This window comes from Centruroides vittatus, unplaced genomic scaffold (genome assembly GCF_030686945.1).
Source record: "Centruroides vittatus isolate TY-2023 unplaced genomic scaffold, ASM3068694v2 contig_301, whole genome shotgun sequence".
NCBI classification, from domain to species: Eukaryota; Metazoa; Arthropoda; class Arachnida; order Scorpiones; family Buthidae; genus Centruroides; species Centruroides vittatus.
In genome coordinates this window covers 1,644,834-1,667,977 of record NW_027121927.1, presented here as the reverse complement: position 1 = coordinate 1,667,977, position 23,144 = coordinate 1,644,834, and the positions used below count along the sequence as shown (strand labels likewise).

Sequence of the window (23,144 nt, the reverse complement as noted above, 5' to 3'; positions counted from 1 at the left end):
AAATAAGATTGAAATTTGCATTTGGTTTTGTCACTATCGAGAATAAACATCATCTGATATTGCTGATATGGTATACAGTATAGAGCAAATATCTGTCTTCCAGAAATATAGAATTACCAGAAAACTGGCTAGTTTTGAATTTGGTGGGCTGTAGTTTGTCACATGGCTGGTTTTTTTTTTTTTTTTTTGTTTCTGTGGGTACACATTGCACAAGACCTGTTGCAGTGTAATTCCAGCTTCTAGGGTATTAAAAACAGTTTTCTTCTTTACTGTTTTCATTTAATTTTCATCTTAGGATATATAAATTAGACTGAATATGTAGTATTCTGTATTTTAAGAGTTTAATAATGGTCAAACAACAATGTTTAAGAAGTGTATTAATTCAGCATTTTCCAAACTTCTTGATAAAGTGGAGTCCTTAAGCAAGGAAGTTTTTTCTTGCAGAGCCCTCACTATTCATTGGCATCTTTTGCTATAAAAATGTACAATTGACAGAGAAAGAACAAGGCTATCAAATTCTAATGTTTTACTTTTTATTATTATTTCATTGAATGATTAAATTAATAAACAATTATACTTGTATATATTTTAATGAATAGTTAAAAAACAATTATACATTTTATTTTTATCATTAAATAAAATGTCATTTATACAAATGATGTGTGATAAGGGCAAATGGCTATTGTGTAGAGATATACTGCTGACTCAAATAAATAATTGCTTGCTTAAAAGTAGTTATAAAATAAACAAATAATACATTTGATTCATTAACCCTAGAATTACTTGTGGAGCCCATTTTGGGAAATGCTATATTAATTTATATCAGTTAAATACAATGTTGTTCTTTACTTTTCATTATTTGTTTTATATTTTAAGTTTATATTTAGTTTGTGTCCAGAAAGCCAGAACCACTTTTGGTTCTAAGTTTGTTAGATATTTGGTTCAGTACATTATAATATGCAGTACATTTTAAATCTAAAAACAATTTTTGAAATTTTATTTTAAGAATTAAACAATACAGATGGATTCTTATTGGGCTATAATATGGCTAATTAATTATTATTATTATTGAATTATTAAATACAAATAATAATATAATTTAATATTTATATTATTATAATTCATTTTAATGATGTAAATTAAATTAATTTATATATGTAATTAAGAATTTATTATTATTATTTACAGGTTTACCATCTCCAATTTAATATGAATGTAAACATTGTTGAGAAATGTTGAATATATAGAAGTGTTCCTTCAAATTCACTAAACAATAGTGAGTATCATTAAAGTTTATTAATCGAAATGTATGAGAGGCAATCTATTCTTAAAACATTATGTAACATTATATATATATATATATTATTAAAAATTTGATAGATTCAAAAATTGAGGAATTTTTATTAAAAAAATTGTATATTAAAATTCAGTGTTCTTCAAAGATTTTTTATACTTTTGTGAAAACTGTACTTGTCATAAACCACAATACTACTACTCAAACCTTTAAAAATGCAATATAATTTTAATTTCCAAACCTCTTCATTTGAATTTAATTAAAAAAAAATGTTTTTTAATTGAAATTTGTTTCAATTAAAAAACATTTTTTTTTGCAGAACACAACTACTTTTGTTTCAATGGAAGGGTTTACCTGCAAAAACGAGGTGTCCCAATGTGTTCTCACTGTCTGCTATATTGGCAGAATTGGTCATGAGACATGTGGAACAGTCTTTAGTTTCCCCCTCATAATAGCTTACTCATTGACATATTTGAGGTACATAGATGACATTCTTTTGGCATGGCAGGGCATGGAGGATTCTCTTCTGGCATTAGAACAATACCTTGCCAGCATATATACATCTATCAGTTTTACCTGGGAAAAAGAAATTGGGGGAAAAATTGCCTTTTTGGACCTGCACATCTACAAATCCCAGAAAGGTTTGGAGTTCTCCGTCTACCACAAGTTTGGTAATATTCCCTCATAATACCCCCGGTGTATAGCCTACCAGCCACAACAGTATGTTAATGCGACCAAAGCTCCCTTATTCAGATGGGCCATTTTACTATCTTCACACAACATCTTATCAACACCAAGCTAGAGGCCATCTGCACAGCAGTATGTGCGGCAGGATATGGTCCTGCCAAATACAACCATTTACAAAAAAGAGAGTTAAACAGTCCCTCTTCCCTGCCACTACCTTGCGCAGGCCAAAGAACTGGACAACACTCCATCCTTCCCTCCCATTTTGCGGCCACCTCACAGCCCGGATTTGCTGGATATTTAGGGAAATGCCTTTCTCTTACCCATAGCCCCATGCTCAAGTCTGAGATGACTCTTATGTAATGATAGGGGTGCTTTTCCATCCTGGAAAAATCTGATGTATATTCCATTTCCTTGCAGGCTATCAGGGCTATACACCCAATATATAAGTGCGACCACCAGAATGCTGGCTGATCGCATATCTGAACACCAATGTTATGTCATAGTAGGCAATTGTGATACCGAACTGTCCAAGTTGGTGGTACAGCATCACCACACACCTCTTTGGAATCAGGTGGCAATGCTTGGACATTTTGAGGAAGGGAGCCTGGTGTACATTTGGGAGGCCCTCCTCATCATGCTTGCCTCCTTGCAACTCTCCCACCCTTGAATTGCCCGAAGTTTGGATTAGTTTATACAAACATTTAAAAAACATCAACAATAACTCTGCATCAACTTCCCCCACCTTCACTGCAAATTAAGGTGCATGTGCATTGGTGTTACATGTGTTTTAAATTAATGTTTAATTTTACATGTTCTTATAGTTGTTCTTCTAAATGACTTTTGCGTTTACTGCATCATATATATGTTAAGGCGCATGTGCATTGTTTTTATGTGTTTTCAAATTAATATTTTAAATTTACTTGATCTTAAAAGTTTTGTTCGAAACTGCTATTGTCATTATTGTTTAAATTAAAAAACCCATTTGAAATCTGTTTGTTTTTATAACTGCCTGAGGATGACGTTCATAACTACGTCGAAAGCGCTTGCCTGCCACATATGAGCCCCAACGTAAGAGTTGACTTAAATAACACCAGTCTCATAAAAATATCATTCAAAACAGACCACATCAGGGCCTCGGAGACCCTTAAGATTTACAAAGCAACCAAATTGGGGAATTGTATTAATTTCAAAGATAGTAATGTAATATCTTATGCGTGGCACTATACTTGTGATGAGCATCTGCATTGGTAGTTATATATTATTCCTTGGAAGATAGACCACATCATTATTATGAAAGACTTCTGTCTAGTAAATTATTTCAAAATCTTTGATTGTTACTACATACTGGAGAATATTAATTTTTGTATTCAAAAAACGTTCTATATTCTTAACATTCCATTTTTGCAAACGACAAAGAACCTGATGAAGATCTTGGTTAAAGATCGAAAATGTTAGTTCAGTGACTATATTCGTTTTGTATCGGAAATCTAAAGGTTGTGGAAGATATATTTAAGCCTGCTGAAAAGTAAAAAGTTCCTTAAAACGCTCCTTAACGCCTGCTGTTTGATTTTTCACTTGAATTAGAACAATTGTTGGCATTACATCCACAATATGTATGTAAACTACCTTACAAAATTTGTTTCTTTCTATCATAAAGAGGTTGTTTAAGATTGTTTAAGACAACCAAAAATATTTTAAATTAAGATTATACTGCATTTTTAAAGGTTTGAGTAATGGTTTAAAGCTATTTTAAATGGTCATATTGCTTGACTAGTTTTTTTTTAGATGAACTTAATGGAAAAATAAGCTTTTTGACCAATTAATAGAAATAATTTTTAAAAAAAATATTTCCATTTTTTCAATTTGTGTAATTTCTTATGTTTAAGTAATTAACTCATATAATTTTGTAATTCACCTAAATTATGTTGAAACTTGAAACATTTCTGACAGATTCAATCTCATGACAAGTTGAGTTAAAGTGATAACATATTCTGCTTTTGTGACTTTCATCCCACTGTCCCTGGAGAAGTTTGTTATGACATTTGAATTTTCCACTTTGTTACTAAGTTTGAAAACTGAAGATGTTTTGACAAAATAATAGCTATTCAATAAAGCGAAGTAAATTCACCTGAACAAAGATATTCAAACTGTACTTTAGATTATTAATGTGAAATTTATGCTAAAATTTACTAACTAAAAACACTAATAGTTGGACATGTTGCTAAGTTGGAAAATTTACATTCAGTTGGGATTTGAAGTTCTTATTTATCTATTTATTTATTACATATACAAAAGGAAATGTCACAAGACAATTGATATCCTTTCTCCGAAAATAACACACTTAACAAAATATTAAAATACAAATGATAACAAATTTTATTTTTCAATTAGAGTATTTTTTAAGTGCAAGTTATTTATGACTAAAATTAAAGTTCTGGTTTATTGAGATGTGTAAGATTAGGTCTTACATAGAAAGTTTAGAAAGCTGAGTAAAAAGTTTTAGTAACTTGAAATTTTTCAGCATAATCTCAGTATAGACAGACAAATGATTCCATATAAAGGATTCATTAAAGATGTTTATGTGGGGTAACCCATATACTTTGATACAAAGTAATGGATTTAGGTCTCTGCAGATGGTTTCATCTTTACTTTTGATTTACACTGGAAAATCAGCTGCTCAAAAGGTCTGGGAAAAACTCTTGGTTTTAAAAATATTGTGATTGACTTAATGCATGTAGTAACTCATTCAGTCTACTTCAGGGTCACCAAACTTTTTCGATCATCGACCCCCTACAACTTTTCGAAACCTCACATTGACCCTCACCAAAAAGTTTGTGTTACAAGCAAAAAAAAAAGCTCCTACTATTTTAATATATATATTTTAATTTTACATTTATTGTATATATCAGGGGTGGCCAACTTTTGTGTACATAAGATCTACTTTTTATCTCAAAAATGTGTCGCGATCGACTTGTTGTCATAAGCATAGTCTAAGTGGGGCGGGGAGGTGTGAAATACATACTATGTTTATACAATGTGTTTCAGTACGAGGTGCGAATCCGAACGGGTCGAATAATCCCCAGGAATTTTTCGGGAGTGTCCGTTCGGATATGTCGGGCCCCGTCCCTCACCACCCGGTCGCCCCATTGTGGGCCTGGCCGAACCCATAATGGGCCTACTAAAAGAGGCCCTCTTAGTGCCCACAGGGCGGAAAGAGTTAAAAAAAAAAAAAAAAAGTACGAGGTGCACTCCCGCAAGCTATGGGCAGATAAGCAAAATATATGTTCAAAACTATTTTTTAGTTTTTAAATCACTTACTAAGTTTTCAAGATATAGGCTCATAAAGAAAATAAATTTTCAGACCCAACTTTTGATATTTGCAGCTGCGAGTTTATTCCACATAGGCAGAACCTAAAAAAATCTATTTTTGGATACTTTTTCAAGATAGATTTTTAGTAACTTAAAATATAATTTAATTTTTTTATCAATTGCAATGTATAAGTTGTGGTACTATTTGTTTGTAAATATGAAAAAGTTGTTATAAGCATGCACGGTATGGCTAATAATTTGATTACAAGATTTCACTTTCGAGATTTTTTTGGGCCAGGATAATTTATCATGGAAGAATGATATAAGATTTTTAGACTTATTTTTTGCTAATCTGTCAATAATTCACCGAAGTCCACCTCGTACTGGAACACCCTGTATATCTACCTACGTAAAAAGCAACATAATTGTTTAACGGGCCAAAAAACTCACGTCCAAGGGAATTAAAACAACATGAGTAATTATTAACAATATTTATTAATTCAAATTAGCTACAGATAAAGACAGATTTAGAATTTATTTTATTACCTTGACATTAATGGGAGGATTGAGTTCACATGTCTCTAACCAAAAAATCATAATTAGATGTATATCCTGACAAAGATGATAATAATGAGTCTTCAGTATAGGAATCAGTCAGGACAAAATGTTGTTTAGTCTTCGTTAACTTTAAGTATGAAAATGCCAATTCACACAGGTATGAAGATCCAAAACAAGAATAAATATATTTGCTACATTTGGTGATACTGGGATATTTTTCTCGGTTGACATATTTCCAAAAATCCAAAAATATAGAGGTCTGTTGCCGAAAACGCTCAGTTATCAAGTAAATAGATAGGTAAGAAACGCCACAATTTAATTTAAAACATAAATAAAAGGTACTTACATTTTAAACAGAAGAAAAATTGAAACTCAACGTTGTCACCGTGGATAAATAATAATGATTATTAATAATAATAATATTGTTAATACTAAAGAAAAGAAGTTACCGTATGACAGTACCAAATATTCAAGCTAAATGGCTATGTTTTCTACGAGTCCAGACAACTGCATGCATATTGTTTTTGCGCGTTACGTTCACGCGTTGCGTTCAGTTACAAGTGTAACACATTAAGTCAAGACATCGCGAGCGATCGACCGAAATTGGCTTCGCGATCGACTGGTCGATCATGATCGACTTGTTGGCCACCCCTGGTATATATGTTAATAATAATTTTTGTAACTGACAATCAATGAGATGGATAAGCTTGATGATCCTTAGCAAGATTAGCAATATTCGGTTTAAAATTTGTAAGTTTTAGTTTTTTCATCGACCTCCAAATAATGTTTTATTGACCCCTAGGGGTCAATATCGACCACTTTGGCAACCCCTGCTCTACTTTGACTTCTTCACTTTCTACTACTTGATGATGGACCTAAAAAACAAAATATTTTTGCTACTGGGATAATTTGAGAGAATGGTTTAGCATTGCCCTCTAAGTTGTATAAATTAATAGCAAAAAAAAAGAATGTGGATGTTCATAATTACAGATTTTATATGTTTGGAGAAGTTACCAATATAAGATGGAATGACAATAGCATAATCACAGTGGTCTCAACTACAGTGACCAGATTTATGGAGCTCCAATGCAGCACATTTATTGGACTATGTGTACACATGTGCACTAGTGTTTCCATAAAAAAATATACTCTCTTGGAGTTTGCACGACTACAAAATCTGAGAGTTAAAACTTAAAACTTCAAGTCAAAGTACCATGCATAAGACAAAACCAAATTTTATCCTGCATTTCATATCACATCAATTGTATAAGATGACCCTCCCAAGTTCTAAACTTACAGATCAAAAACAAAATTGGGGAAGTTCCAAATGAACAGAAAACTGTGCACATATTGCTAAGAATAAATTAACTGGAAAGTAAGGAAGCAATTGATTTATTTCTTTTGAGAAATGTTAAGCCTCAGTTACATGGGCACCTCTTGTGAACAGTGATGTTCACAAGAGATGTTCTACCAAAAATTTATCATAGCCTATTGTTGAATGTGTTGATATAACTGTAAGTCATAGACATGGCAGAATTGTTTGAATTCATTATTGCTCATTTATTTTTCATATATGTCAGTTGAAGATAGATAAAACAAAAGTCAAACTATAACTTTGTTAAGAATTAATTACCTGATAGAAATAAAGTAGTAATAATGTAGCCTTTATGTTTGAATTTTAACATAAAAGGAAATAACTGTTGTCTGTTTATGAAATTATTTTGTGGTGGTAATCAGTAATCACATACTAGAACTAATCCACTATAAATTATCTTGATTTCTGTGTTTGTATTTCCCTCAATAGATCATTTTTAAAATGTGAGACTCTTCTGCTTTTTATTGACATAAGAAACTGGTAATGGCAAATTAATAGTATATAAATATACAGGCCTAGGAATTGCTCACTTTTCTCACTTGTACTCACTTTTCTGAAGTCTCCTCACTTTTCTCACTTTTTTGGTCATTTTCACATGCCTAAAGATGTGGGATAAACCAAAAATAATTTTAAAACCGAACGATCTGCCGAATTATCGGACTATCGGAATAGAATGTTCTGGAAGAAAATTCGCGGCCCAGAGCGAGACTCAAAATTGCAACTGCCCGCTCAGTGTTATTACATTACAGGAAACAAAAATTTATTTTACGTATATAAACAAAATTCTTTATGCACTAAAAAATCCCTCTCATTACAAATTCAGAAGCCAGTGTTGAGTAAAGTTATGCACTCATGCCATATTTTCATTATTCGCCAAAATCTACCTTATCCGAATTGCATTTCCTTCTATGGAGTTTAAAAATGAGTATTCTAAGCATCCCTGCGTTTTTGGCTGTTTTCTAAGAAAATCACTAAAATCCTTTTGCAGGGGAAAACACACTACGCGGAGGGATTAATCTCTCAAGCTGACAACACTGCTGCGGCTTTTAAATTCAAAATATATAATTATTAAAATTAACACGAGATAGTAGCGTAATCTCCTACCACTAGACAAATTATTTCGTTTCTGACCATTTAGTTATCCTTGTTATAGCCCAGTAATTTGGCAGATTATTTGGTTTTAATTAACAATCGGGTTATGGAGTTGTCGTTTACAAAAATATTTTTTTTACTTGATTTATCTTTAAATAATTTCATAAACTTGAGTTAAATAAAATTATTTTAATGATTTTATAGCATATTGTTAACGTTAAATCACATCTACATCTTCCGATAAATGTATGTTTGAAATGACTACAAGTATAATTATTCCATATAGTAAGTATTATTTTCATAAAATGTGTGATTACTTTACTTGTGAAATATCCATTTTTTAATCTTTTCTCTTATGCTGATTATAATTGTGCATTAATTGAGAGACTAAAAAAGTAAACGAAAATGTAAATTCATATTTACATATAAAATTTACCAAATAAATTAAAATATTCGAAGTTTTGTAAAAAGTACATGTGATTGCTTGTGAGAAAAATTTTCACACACTTCCCGAAAGGTTAATAACGTTGCAACGATGTTTGTTTTTATTCATCTGCAGGAAAAAGTTCCTTGTTATTTGTGAAATCATTAATAAAATATTATCTTACTTATATTATTTGGAATATATTTATTTCAGATTTATTATTTTATTTTGAAATCAATATTTACACATCTCGAAGCATTAAAAAATAAACAGTTTCTGATAATGATAAATATCCGAGTATAGCCAAATTAATGAAATCAGCATCGAAAATCCCGTTCCCACGAGAGAGAAAGTCAATTTTACGCCGGGCACTTTCTTCTGATAGAGCATCAGTGTTGGAAAGAATGCTAATTCACTTTTGATTGTTAAGGAGGGACTAAACATGTATGACCAAAGACTCCACTTTGTACCCATTACAAAGGACGACTGAAATTAGCTTCCTTGGCGCATAGAAATTATCAAGAACAATTGGAAAATGAAAAGAAGTTAAAAGAATAAGAGAAACGGAAAAAAAAGCACAGAAACATATTGAAGAACAACAAAAGAAAACTGTTCGTAACATGAAGATTATGGAACTGCAGCTGAGTTTAAACCAGAAAAAATGTAGAAGAAAATGAAATACATGCGACAGGCCAAGTTTTGTTAGAAGCAGCAAATAAAAATCTGGAAAGGCTATTAACAGCAAGAACATGAATGAAGTACAAGCAGCACGTGTGATGCTTATTAGTGTTAAGTGTTCAAAAGCAAGAGGAAGTGAAAAAGAAGAAAGCTGAAAACATTCAGAATAATGTTAATAAAGAACATCATCTTTCATGACTGATTATTTACAGAAGCCAAAGACTTTTCAAGTATTCATGGTTTACTGGAAATACAGTAGCCATTCGTTATTGGGAGACAGAAAAAAAAAAACGCGATATAACCGAGTAATAAAAATTCTGGGCTTTTACTAAACAGATTATACATTCGATGGAATCTCTATTCTTTCATCAGCAAGTGTTTTTGATATAAAATAAGCTTAGTTTTTCAATCCTAAATTTAATTTGTGGTTATATCGAATTAATTGACGTTTACGTAAACATCGATACCATGAACACCATTTAGCATTTTTGTTTCTTTAACAATGACATTGAAAGACAAATACTGTTGATATAAAAACAAAACATCAATTGCGATTTTATTATACAGTACTATATAAATTGCTTATTAGAAATTCGTGTAGTTTATATTTTTCAATAAAAATTATAAATGCTGTAATTGAAAATTTTAAAAAATAAATATTGAATATATAATAGAACATCAAAACTTGTAAAATTACAGAGTAAAAATTCTCTAAAAAGCAAAGTTACTACTGTATAAAAATTTTAGAACTTTTGTTCAGAATTAGAGAGATCTTTTCCTTACACATTACCAGTGAATTTGAAATTTCACACCTTTATGTGAATTGACGCAATACAGTTAATTCACATAAAGGTGTAAAATTTCGAATTCACAGAAACTTGTAAATGAGGAGACAGTACTTAAAACTAATAAATAAACAACTTTTATATCAAAAGGAAACAAATGACAATTGATCTATCTACATGTTCTGCATATTTAGCTCTTTCTGATATTTCGTTGCAAATAGAAATTCAGTGGCAATTGGTAATTTAAAATTTATTGACTCAAATGCTTTTAAAATTTGGGGGACCAAAAAAGCTCGTTATAACGAGTGACTATTGTATTACAGTATATACAGGAAGTTTTAAAATGTGTTTAACCATAACAGAATAAAAAGAAAATGATAATTTTTACTGCTATTTTGCTGAGTTTTCCTTCTGTGTTTTCACTTTGTTTTGTCACTATTGCCCTCACTTTTTATTCACTTTTTCTGTATTTCAACTCACTTTTCTCACTTTTTCAGAGGGGAAATAGCACTCCCAGGCCTGAATATATCTAAATATATAAAATTACTTGTCCTGACAGACTGACTGGGTGACTGACTGATTCATCATTTCCCAGAGCAAACTGCTGAACCTAAGGAGGTGAAATTTGGTACACAGTTAGGGTATGTCATGAAAACGTACACTAAGAAAGGATTGTTGGAAATTCCCCTCGCAGGGTGAGAGGGAGAGGCTTAACCTGAAGAAAGGCTTCTGCTGTACTATTTTAGATGCAATTTTTGGTTTGAATTACGTTTAGTCTTCATTGAGTACTTAGGCGTATTAAATTGATAACATTTCAGACATTGTTATAAATACTTTTATATATTTTGATTTTTCAACCAAATGTTCAAATGATTTTAAATTCAAATTTGTTATAGCATATTGGTTTGATTATAGAACGATTGTAAACGTTCCAGAAAATTTATCAAATTGAAAACAGTTCATTTGATTCTCAGCATTTCTCATCATTCTCAGGGGTAGGCGTTATGTAACAATTACTATGGTTATTGAAATACTTGAATATAAATGGTGTTTGCTTGCAAAATCCATGTGGGCAAAGTCACGGGTAACAGGTAGTCATCTATAATATTGCCCTTATTTTCATTCATAAAAGGTTTTCCTTAGAATCAATAATATAGTGACATTCATGATGTAAACTGGCCTTTTGAAATACTTGCATGAATAATTGAAACATGTTAAAAATTTGAATTATATATTTTGGTGCAAGAAAAACTTTCTCCATTAACTTACCATTATTATTTGTCATAATATTGTTACTTAATGTCTGTTATTGTAACAGCTAGGGTTTGTTGGTTTTTAAAACCGGTTTTTTGTAGAAATTTGTATAATTTGAAAACCGGGTTTTCCCAAGTAAAAAACCTGGTTTTTGAGCCTATACCTAAAACATAAAAATTAACTAATTATTCCAACTCACATCAATCAAATGTACTGGATGAATGTACTTCTTCTGATATAGCCTTAATCCTTCCAGTTAATTTCTTTTACGTTTGTTCTAACGTTTTCGGCCCACCCTGGGCCATCTTCAGGAATATAATGAATGAACGTGTAGAATTAGAACGTATACATCGAATGCCTTCCGATTCAAATTACTGTGAAACGGTTAAATTTGTTGAAGGAACATTCTCTCGTGCTATGACGCTAAGGCACGTGAGAAAATCTCGGTGAAAATTTACTACATAATCGTTGAAATGAATGCTTTACGACTCAAATATCTTGTGATTTCCCTTCATAGCAGTATTTCCACGCTTGTGAAATGCTAGCCGCATCTTTATAGTTAACGCATGTGTTTTTCAATCCAGCCTTGTAAATTTCTAGTGTTTCCATTGTTCTAAGCTGGTCTGTGCGGTGGGTGAGTCTTATGATACGAGCATTTCCTAGATCCGCAGTGATACCAGGTTCCGTAGTTGCCCGCGCCAGGGCGGTGGTATATTTGCGTTTCTCTATGTCGTACCGGTGTTCCTTCAACCGTTGTTGCAGGGAGCGTTTTGTAGAGCCTACATAGACCATGTTATTATTAAATCTGCTGTCCCACATAGGGATCTCATACACTCCTGGAGCGTGATTTAAGTCTATTGGGTCCTTTCCATTGCGGAGTAGGTCATATACCGATGGTGGCCTACAATATGCCATCTTGGTTTTTGTGATGTTTGAAATTTGTCTATATATTCCATCAAGGTGGCTGTTATAAGTTACAACTTTCCTCCTTATGTTGTTATCCTCCGGCCCCACCACTTCTGCGTGCCTGTTGTTTTTGTTCCCCTGCGCGCACGTGCGTGCGATGTTATATATTAGGTTCTTGCTGTACCCATGCATAGTTGCCATTTGTTGTATGTGTCTGAGTTCCGTTAAGGTATCCTCATACTTCATATTGTGCGTGAATGCACGTTTTGTTAAGGCTCGGAAGGCCGCGATTTTGTATGTATACGGATCTTCCGAGTTGGAGGGGATGAATAATGGTACGTAACAATCTTTGTAGAAGACCTTAAACAAGATTTCATTGTTATGTATTTGTAGTTGTAAGTCGAGGAAATGTGCCGACGAGTCGCTTTTTTGATCTAGTTTGAGGGATAAGCCATATGGGTTATTGTTTATTGTGTTTAGGAACCTATTAATGTCAGGTTCATCCTTCCATATGATGATGATATCATCGACATATCGCTTATAAAGTATGATGTCGGAACCGAAGGCCGGAATGACTTTATGTTCAAGTTTCCTTATTACCAGTTCACATAGGTCTCCGGATAGGGGGCTGCCCATTGGAACCCCTCGTTTTTGTAGGTAAGTCTTATTACCAAACCGGAAATTAATTTCCAGAAACCATTATCTGGGTTTCTATTGTTGGTTTTACTTATCTGGATTGCAGTTTTCCATCTGTAATATTCTTTGTGGACGTCCGGCAGTCCCGTTATGAGGTATTCTACTTCTGGCATCACCCTCTCAGGTTGTATAAGCCGATCCTTAGGAGCGTACATGGGCCCATGTTCTAGCGCATTGATGAGGTAATGTGGTGGGGAGATGTTGTCCCAGCATATCAGTGCGATGTTATGTAACGGCTTTATGTTATAAAACATAAAGTCAATGACTTGTAAATGACTTTATGTTATAAAACATAAAGTCATTCCGGCCTTCGGTTCCGACATCATACTTTATAAGCGATATGTCGATGATATCATCATCATATGGAAGGATGAACCTGACATTAATAGGTTCCTAAACACAATAAACAATAACCCATATGGCTTATCCCTCAAACTAGATCAAAAAAGCGACTCGTCGGCACATTTCCTCGACTTACAACTACAAATACATAACAATGAAATCTTGTTTAAGGTCTTCTACAAAGATTGTTACGTACCATTATTCATCCCCTCCAACTCGGAAGATCCGTATACATACAAAATCGCGGCCTTCCGAGCCTTAACAAAACGTGCATTCACGCACAATATGAAGTATGAGGATACCTTAACGGAACTCAGACACATACAACAAATGGCAACTATGCATGGGTACAGCAAGAACCTAATATATAACATCGCACGCACGTGCGCGCAGGGGAACAAAAACAACAGGCACGCAGAAGTGGTGGGGCCGGAGGATAACAACATAAGGAGGAAAGTTGTAACTTATAACAGCCACCTTGATGGAATATATAGACAAATTTCAAACATCACAAAAACCAAGATGGCATATTGTAGGCCACCATCGGTATATGACCTACTCCGCAATGGAAAGGACCCAATAGACTTAAATCACGCTCCAGGAGTGTATGAGATCCCTATGTGGGACAGCAGATTTAATAATAACATGGTCTATGTAGGCTCTACAAAACGCTCCCTGCAACAACGGTTGAAGGAACACCGGTACGACATAGAGAAACGCAAATATACCACCGCCCTGGCGCGGGCAACTACGGAACCTGGTATCACTGCGGATCTAGGAAATGCTCGTATCATAAGACTCACCCACCGCGCACAGACCAGCTTAGAACAATGGAAACACTAGAAATTTACAAGGCTGGATTGAAAAACACATGCGTTAACTATAAAGATGCGGCTAGCATTTCACAAGCGTGGAAATACTGCTATGAAGGGAAATCACAAGATATTTGAGTCGTAAAGCATTCATTTCAACGATTATGTAGTAAATTTTCACCGAGATTTTCTCACGTGCCTTAGCGTCATAGCACGAGAGAATGTTCCTTCAACAAATTTAACCGTTTCACAGTAATTTGAATCGGAAGGCATTCGAGGTATACGTTCTAATTCTACACGTTCATTCATTATATTCCTGAAGATGGCCCAGGGTGGGCCGAAAACGTTAGAACAAACGTAAAAGAAATTAACTGGAAGGATTAAGGCTATATCAGAAGAAATTAACTAATTATTTGATAAAAACATTAAAATTTTGAAACAAAATCATCTGTGGCATAAAACAGGAATATTGTTAAATACTAAGTTTTATAAAACTAACTACAAAACAAAAAAATTCCCCTACGCCTAAAATTCAGCCAATTCTTCTCAATTCAAGCTCTGAATGAGACGGTTGGGACCTTATCAGAGCTGTATAGCATATCCATAGGAACAAAAAAGTCAAAGGAACCATACTTCTACAAGAGACCCTTTGCGAATACAGCCCCCCAAAATTGGGCTGTGTGAGATTGATTACATAAATATCTTCAAAAACTTGAAAAAGTGACTTTGTCCAGCCCTAGGACACTAAACAAGTAGTTTTTAGTATTAGAGGGTACAAACAGAATAACGAAAAATTTTGATTTATTATTTGATGCTTTAAAGACAATTAAACCCAGCTCAGTAGCAAGTGAGAGAGTTTTTTCTATTTCTGGCAATTTTGTCTGCAAAATACGGACATGGTTGAGCAATAGATCTATAGACGTTCTTTGCTTTCTAAAATCATATTTTCTTAGGAAAAATAAGAAATAAAATAATATTTTGCAGGCATTCATTATTATTTGTTTTTTTTAATGATTTTCTATGGAGTAAATTTTATATTTTATTGTAATCTTTTAGCATTTTTTTTTTTTTTTTTTGGTTTTCTTTTGTGTAGACGTTGGTCAATTATATTTTGTTATATTCTTAAAATATTATAAATATTAAATAAATTAAAATAAGTTGTAAATATCTCTTATTTCCTTTTTTTGGGTAAAAATTCGAAAACCGGTTTTAACCGGTTTCATAGAAAAGTTGAGATTTGAAAACCAGTGTTTTAAAAAGTCAGTTTTTGTATAAACCCTAGTAACAGCAATGTATAACAATGAATTGTCACAAAACACAACAAAATGAATTGAACTGATCTGATATCATAGTATTGTCATCACCACTTAATTTGACTCACTTAATTCAAAACCTCGTTTAGTTCGAAGCACTTCTGATACCCCAGATGCCTTCATGGCAATTCCTAATGTTTTTGTTTGTTTAGTTCAAGCTTGCTTTTCTGTTAATTTGAAATGGAATTTTGGTCTTAAAGCAAATGTTTTCTCCATTAATTTAAAATGATGTGAAATTGAAGTATCATCTATTGACACCCAACCACTGTTTACAGGAGGTGGTCTAGTGTGGCAGGAAAAACGAAATGTAAACCAAGTCAGAGTTCGAGACATCTATATTTCTCAAGGTCATGTGACATCACTGTGAACAAAATTTCATTAAAATTAAATTAAAAACTGTTTGTACATTTTTGTTAAGAAAGGGAACTGATAAAGCCAACTGAAGTGTTTTTTCCAGATTTTACACAATAAATTATCATCATCAATTAAAAAAAATACAGTAAATGAGCAGGAATTTTTTCTTTTTAAATTACACTTTCTTATGTAATATAAATGATATAAGGTGCTCCACAAATGTATGTAACTGCTGCAAATTTACTATCTGAAGGTTAGGACTTACACATATGATGTAGCTACCTTTCTTATATTGTTCAGAATTTAAGAAAGTCTTTCTTAAAGTCTGTTAAATGGCATGATGGAAAAAAACACTTTTATACTTTGCACTTGTGAGAAAGATGGCAGTTCTGTACTTATGTGACAGTATGTAAATTGACTTCCTTGCTATTTTGCAATTAGCCCCGAATTAGTTTCCTAAAATTATGTTTTTATAAGTTAGGTGCTGAATTACACATAAAAAAAAAATCTATTTATATGTATTAGTGCATGTTCTGACCTTAAAAGATCAATTTTTTGAGTGGTTCTATACTTTTGTGAAGCACTTTATAAATGATGATATAAATAATATAAATGATAATACTGTAAAACTTAATGCAGTATAATATACATTTTTTTCAGATAGCTTTCTATTTTTGATTGCGTCTGAGATTTATAGCAGTCCTGAATGAAGTTGCTTAACTTGTCAAATGCTTCAAAACTGCTTTGATGTACTGTACATTCTTGCAAGCACTTAAAGCATCCAAAACTCTTATCATGGAAAGTGCTTCTGATTGGGATGGACACTGGAGTAGTGATTGCATTATCGGTATCCAGTTTACCTTTATATTGGTAAATTAGGAAAATTATACCCCGGTAAATTTACCGGTAATTAACTTTTTTACTGGTATATCGGTAAAATACCTTTAATTAACCTGATATTTATTTTCCTAAAATTCCATTTAATCTCACCCATACCATAGCGAAAAAACAGGGCAGGTGGTGATGGGTCACTCCATTTGTAATTTAAAGTTACTAAAAGGAATTTTCTAGTCTGTTTGTAACTCAATTTCCTGTATTGGGAATGTAAATGGGTCTTGTTTTTGCTTTTGAGATAGCTGAGATGCAAAAGGAAACTTCTTACGAAGTCTTAATTTAAAATAGTTCATAAATATGTGCTGACTGAAAACACGACTTTCATAGTAAGTAATATTCTTTTCAGTTTTTTTACAAACATTATCAATGTTTGTCATAATGGAACAATAATTGTAATTAAACTGGATTAAGCGAAGACTCATAGAAGCTTGTTCTTAACTTTGTCTGTTTCTTGTTCATTGGTGTGTTCTTTATTGATGCTGGAGTCAGATTTTATAAAATTCAGATATCAGAATCTTTATTGTGAGATTAATTGAAACAAAAGAACACATTAATAAAGACATAAAGATAGTTATAGATAAAAACATAAATAAATATAGTAAATATCATTTTTCCTCATACAGTATGTTTTGCATTTATTGTAGTAATGAGTTGTCTAAACCAGGGGTTACCAAACTACGGCCTGTGAAGTCAGTTCATCTGGCCCGTTGCCACACTGTGCCACAAATGAGCTAAAATATAATTATTTATATGGAAATATCATAGATTGTAGATGAACTTACTATGTAGAAAAAATTAAAATAAATGTAAGTAAAAATGTTATAATTGGTCCAATCTGATTTTTGCATCTGACAGTAATATAATTTTTAGGAAAATTAGTGAAATGAAAAATTCAGCGACTTTTTGTGGCTTAGGATATCAGAGCACTTTTTGTGTAAGTACCTTCAATGAAGCTCACTTGGCTGACAGTTTCTAAGAAAAGCGATTACGAGCTTGCTGCATCAATCGTGTTTGTGTTCATAAATAAATATGCTGGTTTTCTTTATTTTTTGTGTATTCAGTATACCATATTGAACAAAATGGTTATGTGGCCTGCACTTGTCATTCTTTCTGACCTGCTGTGAAAAAAGTTTGGTGATCCCTGGTCTAAACTGATAGAAAACTTGAAAATAAATGGTTGTTCAATAATTCTCTCAGTAATTCAGTTTTGTTTTAAATTGTTTGTTAATACGAATTTACCAGTAAATTACTGATAAACTGGTAATTCTGAATATAATTACCAAATGCCTGGTAAATTTGCGATCCCCATACTGGGGTATCTTTTCCTTTTTGTTCTTCATTATCTTCTTTTTTGCTGTTGCTTTCTTTTGCTTGTTGACAAGGATCTTGAATTTCACTAAGAGAGGCAGAAGTTTCTAGTTCATTATCCAATTTGACAAAGTCTTTGAAATTTCCTTCCATGTCTTCACAAGAGAATTCTTCTCATTCGGGGCATTCGAGAGCCATATCATCTGCAACCACCTCCAGTTCCTGGTGAGTCAGACCACTTTTACAGAAGCAGTTTTTAATTATATCATGTATCACGGTTTCCCAGGAAGAAGCAATGTTTCTAAGTTAATCTAAAGCTATTCATTTTCTTGCAGCATCAATTTGAACATTTCTATGCTTAATTTCTCTTAATCAATAGCATACTAAATGCTACCAATAAGCAGATTTAAAGGCGAGAATTATTCCAGCACGGTGGTTGAATTCATAGCCAAAAATGTACCCATATGGACTCCAGGATGACTTCTCTTTGATTGTGGGCAGTACATTTATCCATGAGGAGAAAAATTTCCCTTTTTGTGCCATTATTCTTTAGTCCAGTTGAAGCAACAACCATTTGTGAAATAACTTGTCAGTCATTCAAGTATTTTTACTGGAAGCAATATCACATGGAATATGAGAAATTGAAGTCATGATGCGTACTAAAAACAAGCCATTTTCGATGCTACGAGCACCACCTATTGGATTTTCTAAGGACTTATTGAACGACCCTCATAATTTGTGAAATCAAAGATTTACTGGATGACAACTATCATCACATCAAAAACATGAACAAATACAAAATTAATAATCAAAATTCATCCCACATATCTATCATAAAAGGAATTATACAAATTACCATCTTTTTAAACACTCCAGCAATAATTTAATTAATAAAGACATTTTCGATCGTCAGTTAAATGATAAAATAAAAAGAACATTACAGAAAATAGAACATAATAAATTAAAATTATGAAAAATAAGAAGTGCGCATGCGTGTACAATATTGTGCACTAAGGGAAATAAATACAAATAAAGATATAAGAAATAAATATATAAGTAGCTCAACAGTTTCACGATAGTCTCTTAATAATTACAGTCTAGCTTCATAAAACGATTTCCATGCTCCATTAGAAAAACAACGATAGCACTGTTTTAGTGTCTTACGCAAACCAACAGGAAGTTAAGGTTATATGGGACCAGGCTTCCATTATATAAATTTGAAGTTTTTCAGGATATTTGATAGAGTGCTTGTTAGACGTGCATCTAATAATGGAAGCCTGGTCCCATATAACCTTAACTTCCTGTTGGTTTGCGTAAGACACTAAAACAGTGCTATCGTTGTTTTTCTAATGGAGCATGGAAATCGTTTTATGAAGCTAGACTGTAATTATTAAGAGACTATCGTGAAACTGTTGAGCTACTTATATATTTATTTCTTATATCTTTATTTGTATTTATTTCCCTTAGTGCACAATATTGTACACGCATGCGCACTTCTTATTTTTCATAATTTTAATTTATTATGTTCTATTTTCTGTAATGTTCTTTTTATTTTATCATTTAACTGACGATCGAAAATGTCTTTATTAATTAAATTATTGCTGGAGTGTTTAAAAAGATGGTAATTTGTATAATTCCTTTTATGATAGATATGTGGGATGAATTTTGATTATTAATTTTGTATTTGTTCATGTTTTTGATGTGATGATAGTTGTCATCCAGTAAATCTTTGATTTCACAAATTATGAGGGTCGTTCAATAAGTCCTTAGAAAATCCAATAGGTGGTGCTCGTAGCATCGAAAATGGCTTGTTTTTAGTAAGCATCATGACTCACTAGACAGCTGTGAGAGTCTCAGTCATATCCATCACGTGGTTTCATTTTTATTGTTGATTGAAGCAAGAAACTTTTGTTTGTTTAGAAAAATGGAAAAAAGTGAGTTTTGAGTGGTGATTAAACACTTCTATTTAAAAGGCTTAACATCGAAAGAGATCAAAGCTGAGTTGGATGAAGTTCATGGCACATCTGCTCCTGTGTTTGCAACTGTTTACAATTGGGTAAATGAGTTTAAACGTGGCGTACATCCACAAAAGATGAACATTGCTTGGTTCAGTGGAAGTGACTACTCCCAAAATGATTGACAAAATCCACGATTTGGTTTTGAGTGATTGACGAATCAAAGTGCACGAAATAGTTGAGGCCACAGGCATATAGCAAGGTACAGTGTTTTCAATTTTGCATGAAAAATTGGGTGTGAAAAAATCTTGGTAACATGGGTACCACGTTTGCTCTCAGTGGAGAATAAACATAATTGTGTGGTTGTGGTTGACTCTGAGGCGATTTTGGCATTTTCTCTTCACAATCCTGGTGAGTTTCTGCATTGATACATAACTGTGGACGAAACGTGGATACACTACTACACTCCAGAGACAAAGGAACTGTCAAAACAGTGGGTTTTTGAACGCGAAAGGGCTTTGAAGAAGGCGAAGACAGCAAAATCAGCTGGGAAGGTGATGGCCACGATTTTTTGGGATACATGCGGAATCATCTACACTGATTACTTGGGAAAAGGAAAAACAATAACTGGAGAATATTATGTGTCGTTATTGCACCAGTTGAGTGAAGAAATCAAGGAAAAACATCTTCATTGGAAAAAGAAAAAGATCTTCTTCCATCAAGACAATGCGCGAGTGCACACCTGTGCAGTTTTGATGGCCAAAATCATGGAATTAAAGTTTAAATTATTACAACATCCATCATATTTCACTGGATTTGGCCCCCAGTGATTTTTTTTTATTTCCAAACTTAAAAAAATGACTCGGCGGACAATGGTTTACGTCAAACGAAGAGGTCATCGCCCAAACAGATGCCTTTTTTGAAAAGGACCTTCCAAAATCTTACTTTTTAGATGGCTTAAAAAAATTGGAGAAACACTTGGAGAAGTGTATAGAGCTTAAAGGAGATTATGTTGAAAAATAAAAAAAAATCTACCTAAAATAATTCTATCTTTTTCTAAGGACTTATTGAACAACCTTCGTATTTGGAAGATGATATTTTGGAATGTTTGTTCAATTGAATGCAGACTGTTTCTGCCAGCTGGAAAAGTTTATGGTAGTAGAAAATTAATTGTTTTTTGATTAGTTTTCAATGACAGTTTTACAAGAACTAGATTTGGTACAAAAGTAAAAACCAGAAAATCAAGCAGAAATAAACTTTATTGATATAAACAAATGTTTTCAACAGTTTTAAACTGTCATCATCAGGCTAACAAGAAATACAATGCAGAAGGTAGAACATAATTTTGAAAAATGGACATAGCTTCAGTTTAATTGGTCAGAAGAGACTTTATATATGATGTCATCTTATCCGGAAATGTTTATTTAAGACATGAGTGTTGGATCAAAAGGAAATTTCAAACAAAGACTTCCAGGCTCTGGAGGTTTTTGCTTTCCTATAATTTATGGCAGTGTTTTTTGAAAGACACTGCCAAAAAATAAAATCATTTATAGAAATCCACTCTAACTTCAGCACTGGGGTAAAATCCACATTTCCTTAAACCTGTTACCTGCACGTAATGCGTAATGACATTCAATCCTGTTGAATTTCATACGCTCTGTTTGGAAGCATTCCTAAGGTAGTTGACCCGAGGAAGAACTGCATGATAGTTCGAAAACATTTGTCACACGCTGTATTTCGTATACGCGTTACGCATCGTAACAGGTTTAAGGAAGTGTGGATTAAAATCATTTAGTTCAATAAATTTTATTTTTGTTTATTTTCTGGTTTTTTGTATTTATTTTTGGTTTATTTTCTGATTAATATATGGTTTTAACACTATTAATGATGGTATAAATTGTAGTATGAAAAAGTATAATTTTTAAATCTTTACCTTAATAAGTGATTTTATAATTTTTATTTTAGTTCTCTGAGAACAGAACAATCTTTATAACCTGCAATCTGTTTGATTTTTGGACATTTTACTTTTATATGCATTTCTAGGAACACATTACATTCAAAACTCAAAGTCTTGGAGACTGTCTGCACTATATTTTGAAACAGCACCACCTATATCCATGTAAAAAGCTGCAAATTTTATGAAGTATATTATATATCCAGGCAATTACATTAATGAAATAAATAAATAAAATAATTTTAAAATCTTTATCTTTTAATAATTATCTTTTTAATTAAAATATCTTTTGAGAACATGAGAATATTCTAAAAGCTCCACTGAGTTCTAAAATCTTTTACTCTTGTACACTACATTCTTCTTGCTCTTAATCTGAAAAATCTGTAGTTGTGACTATTTTACTGTAATAAAATATATTTTACTGTATTTTGGTTATAATGTTGTTATTAGATTATGAAACCTTTATTCTAATTAATATGTCATTGTATAAATTCAGAAAAGTAATTTTTAATTATTGTTTCAGTGATATCATCAAATATGCTTGTGACAAAGAGGCGTTTAGCATGTCCTCAAACCGTTCAGCATCTTTGGGATGCTATAGCATATATTCGCCAACAAAAACAGATTCCTAATTTTGAAAGAATCTCTGGTTACATGAAGAGAATTCATAATTTGAATGCTACTGATGTGGAACGTCAATTAAATTTTTCTGTTCGTGATGAGTTAGTAAATGTTAAAAAAAGTGTTGGTTTTAAAGGATCAAAAGTAGGTGTAGAACAAGAAGGATATAGGATACCAGAAGAAATTCCAGTAAGTATAAAACTAAATTTAAAAATTTCTAATTCATATAATCTATTTGTTGCTAGCATTATTTTCATGCTGATTTAATGATAGCAAAACTAGTTTGTATTTTATCTTCATTAAAAAATACTGGAATTTCATTTATAAAGTTCATCAGTTTGCATTTTTTTTTTTTTTTTAAATGATAGCAAGGCTGTTTTTTATATTTGCATATCTTTACTATTAATGATAAGATTTATTCAAATTTGAAAAGTATTTAACAAGAAGATTATTTTCTTTGAAGATTTGTATATTTTTAAAAATTAATCATAAGGAATTTTCAGAAAATATATTTATTTATGATTATGCTCTCC

At 32.3% G+C, this 23,144-nt stretch overlaps 1 protein-coding gene across 3 annotated transcripts in view; it reads left to right on the top strand.

Annotated features, from left to right (window-relative positions):
- The window catches only part of LOC136972743 (zinc finger MYND domain-containing protein 11), a 101,835-nt gene that overhangs the window by 7,573 nt on the left and 71,118 nt on the right, over window positions 1–23,144 (top strand). For all 3 annotated transcript variants that reach the window (XM_067267360.1, XM_067267359.1, XM_067267358.1), the window contains exons 2-3: window positions 1,189–1,276; window positions 22,514–22,800. In XM_067267360.1, the coding sequence (XP_067123461.1) occupies window position 1,276; window positions 22,514–22,800 (288 nt within the window). In that variant the 5' untranslated portion in view covers window positions 1,189–1,275. The remainder of the gene's footprint in view (window positions 1–1,188; window positions 1,277–22,513; window positions 22,801–23,144) is intronic.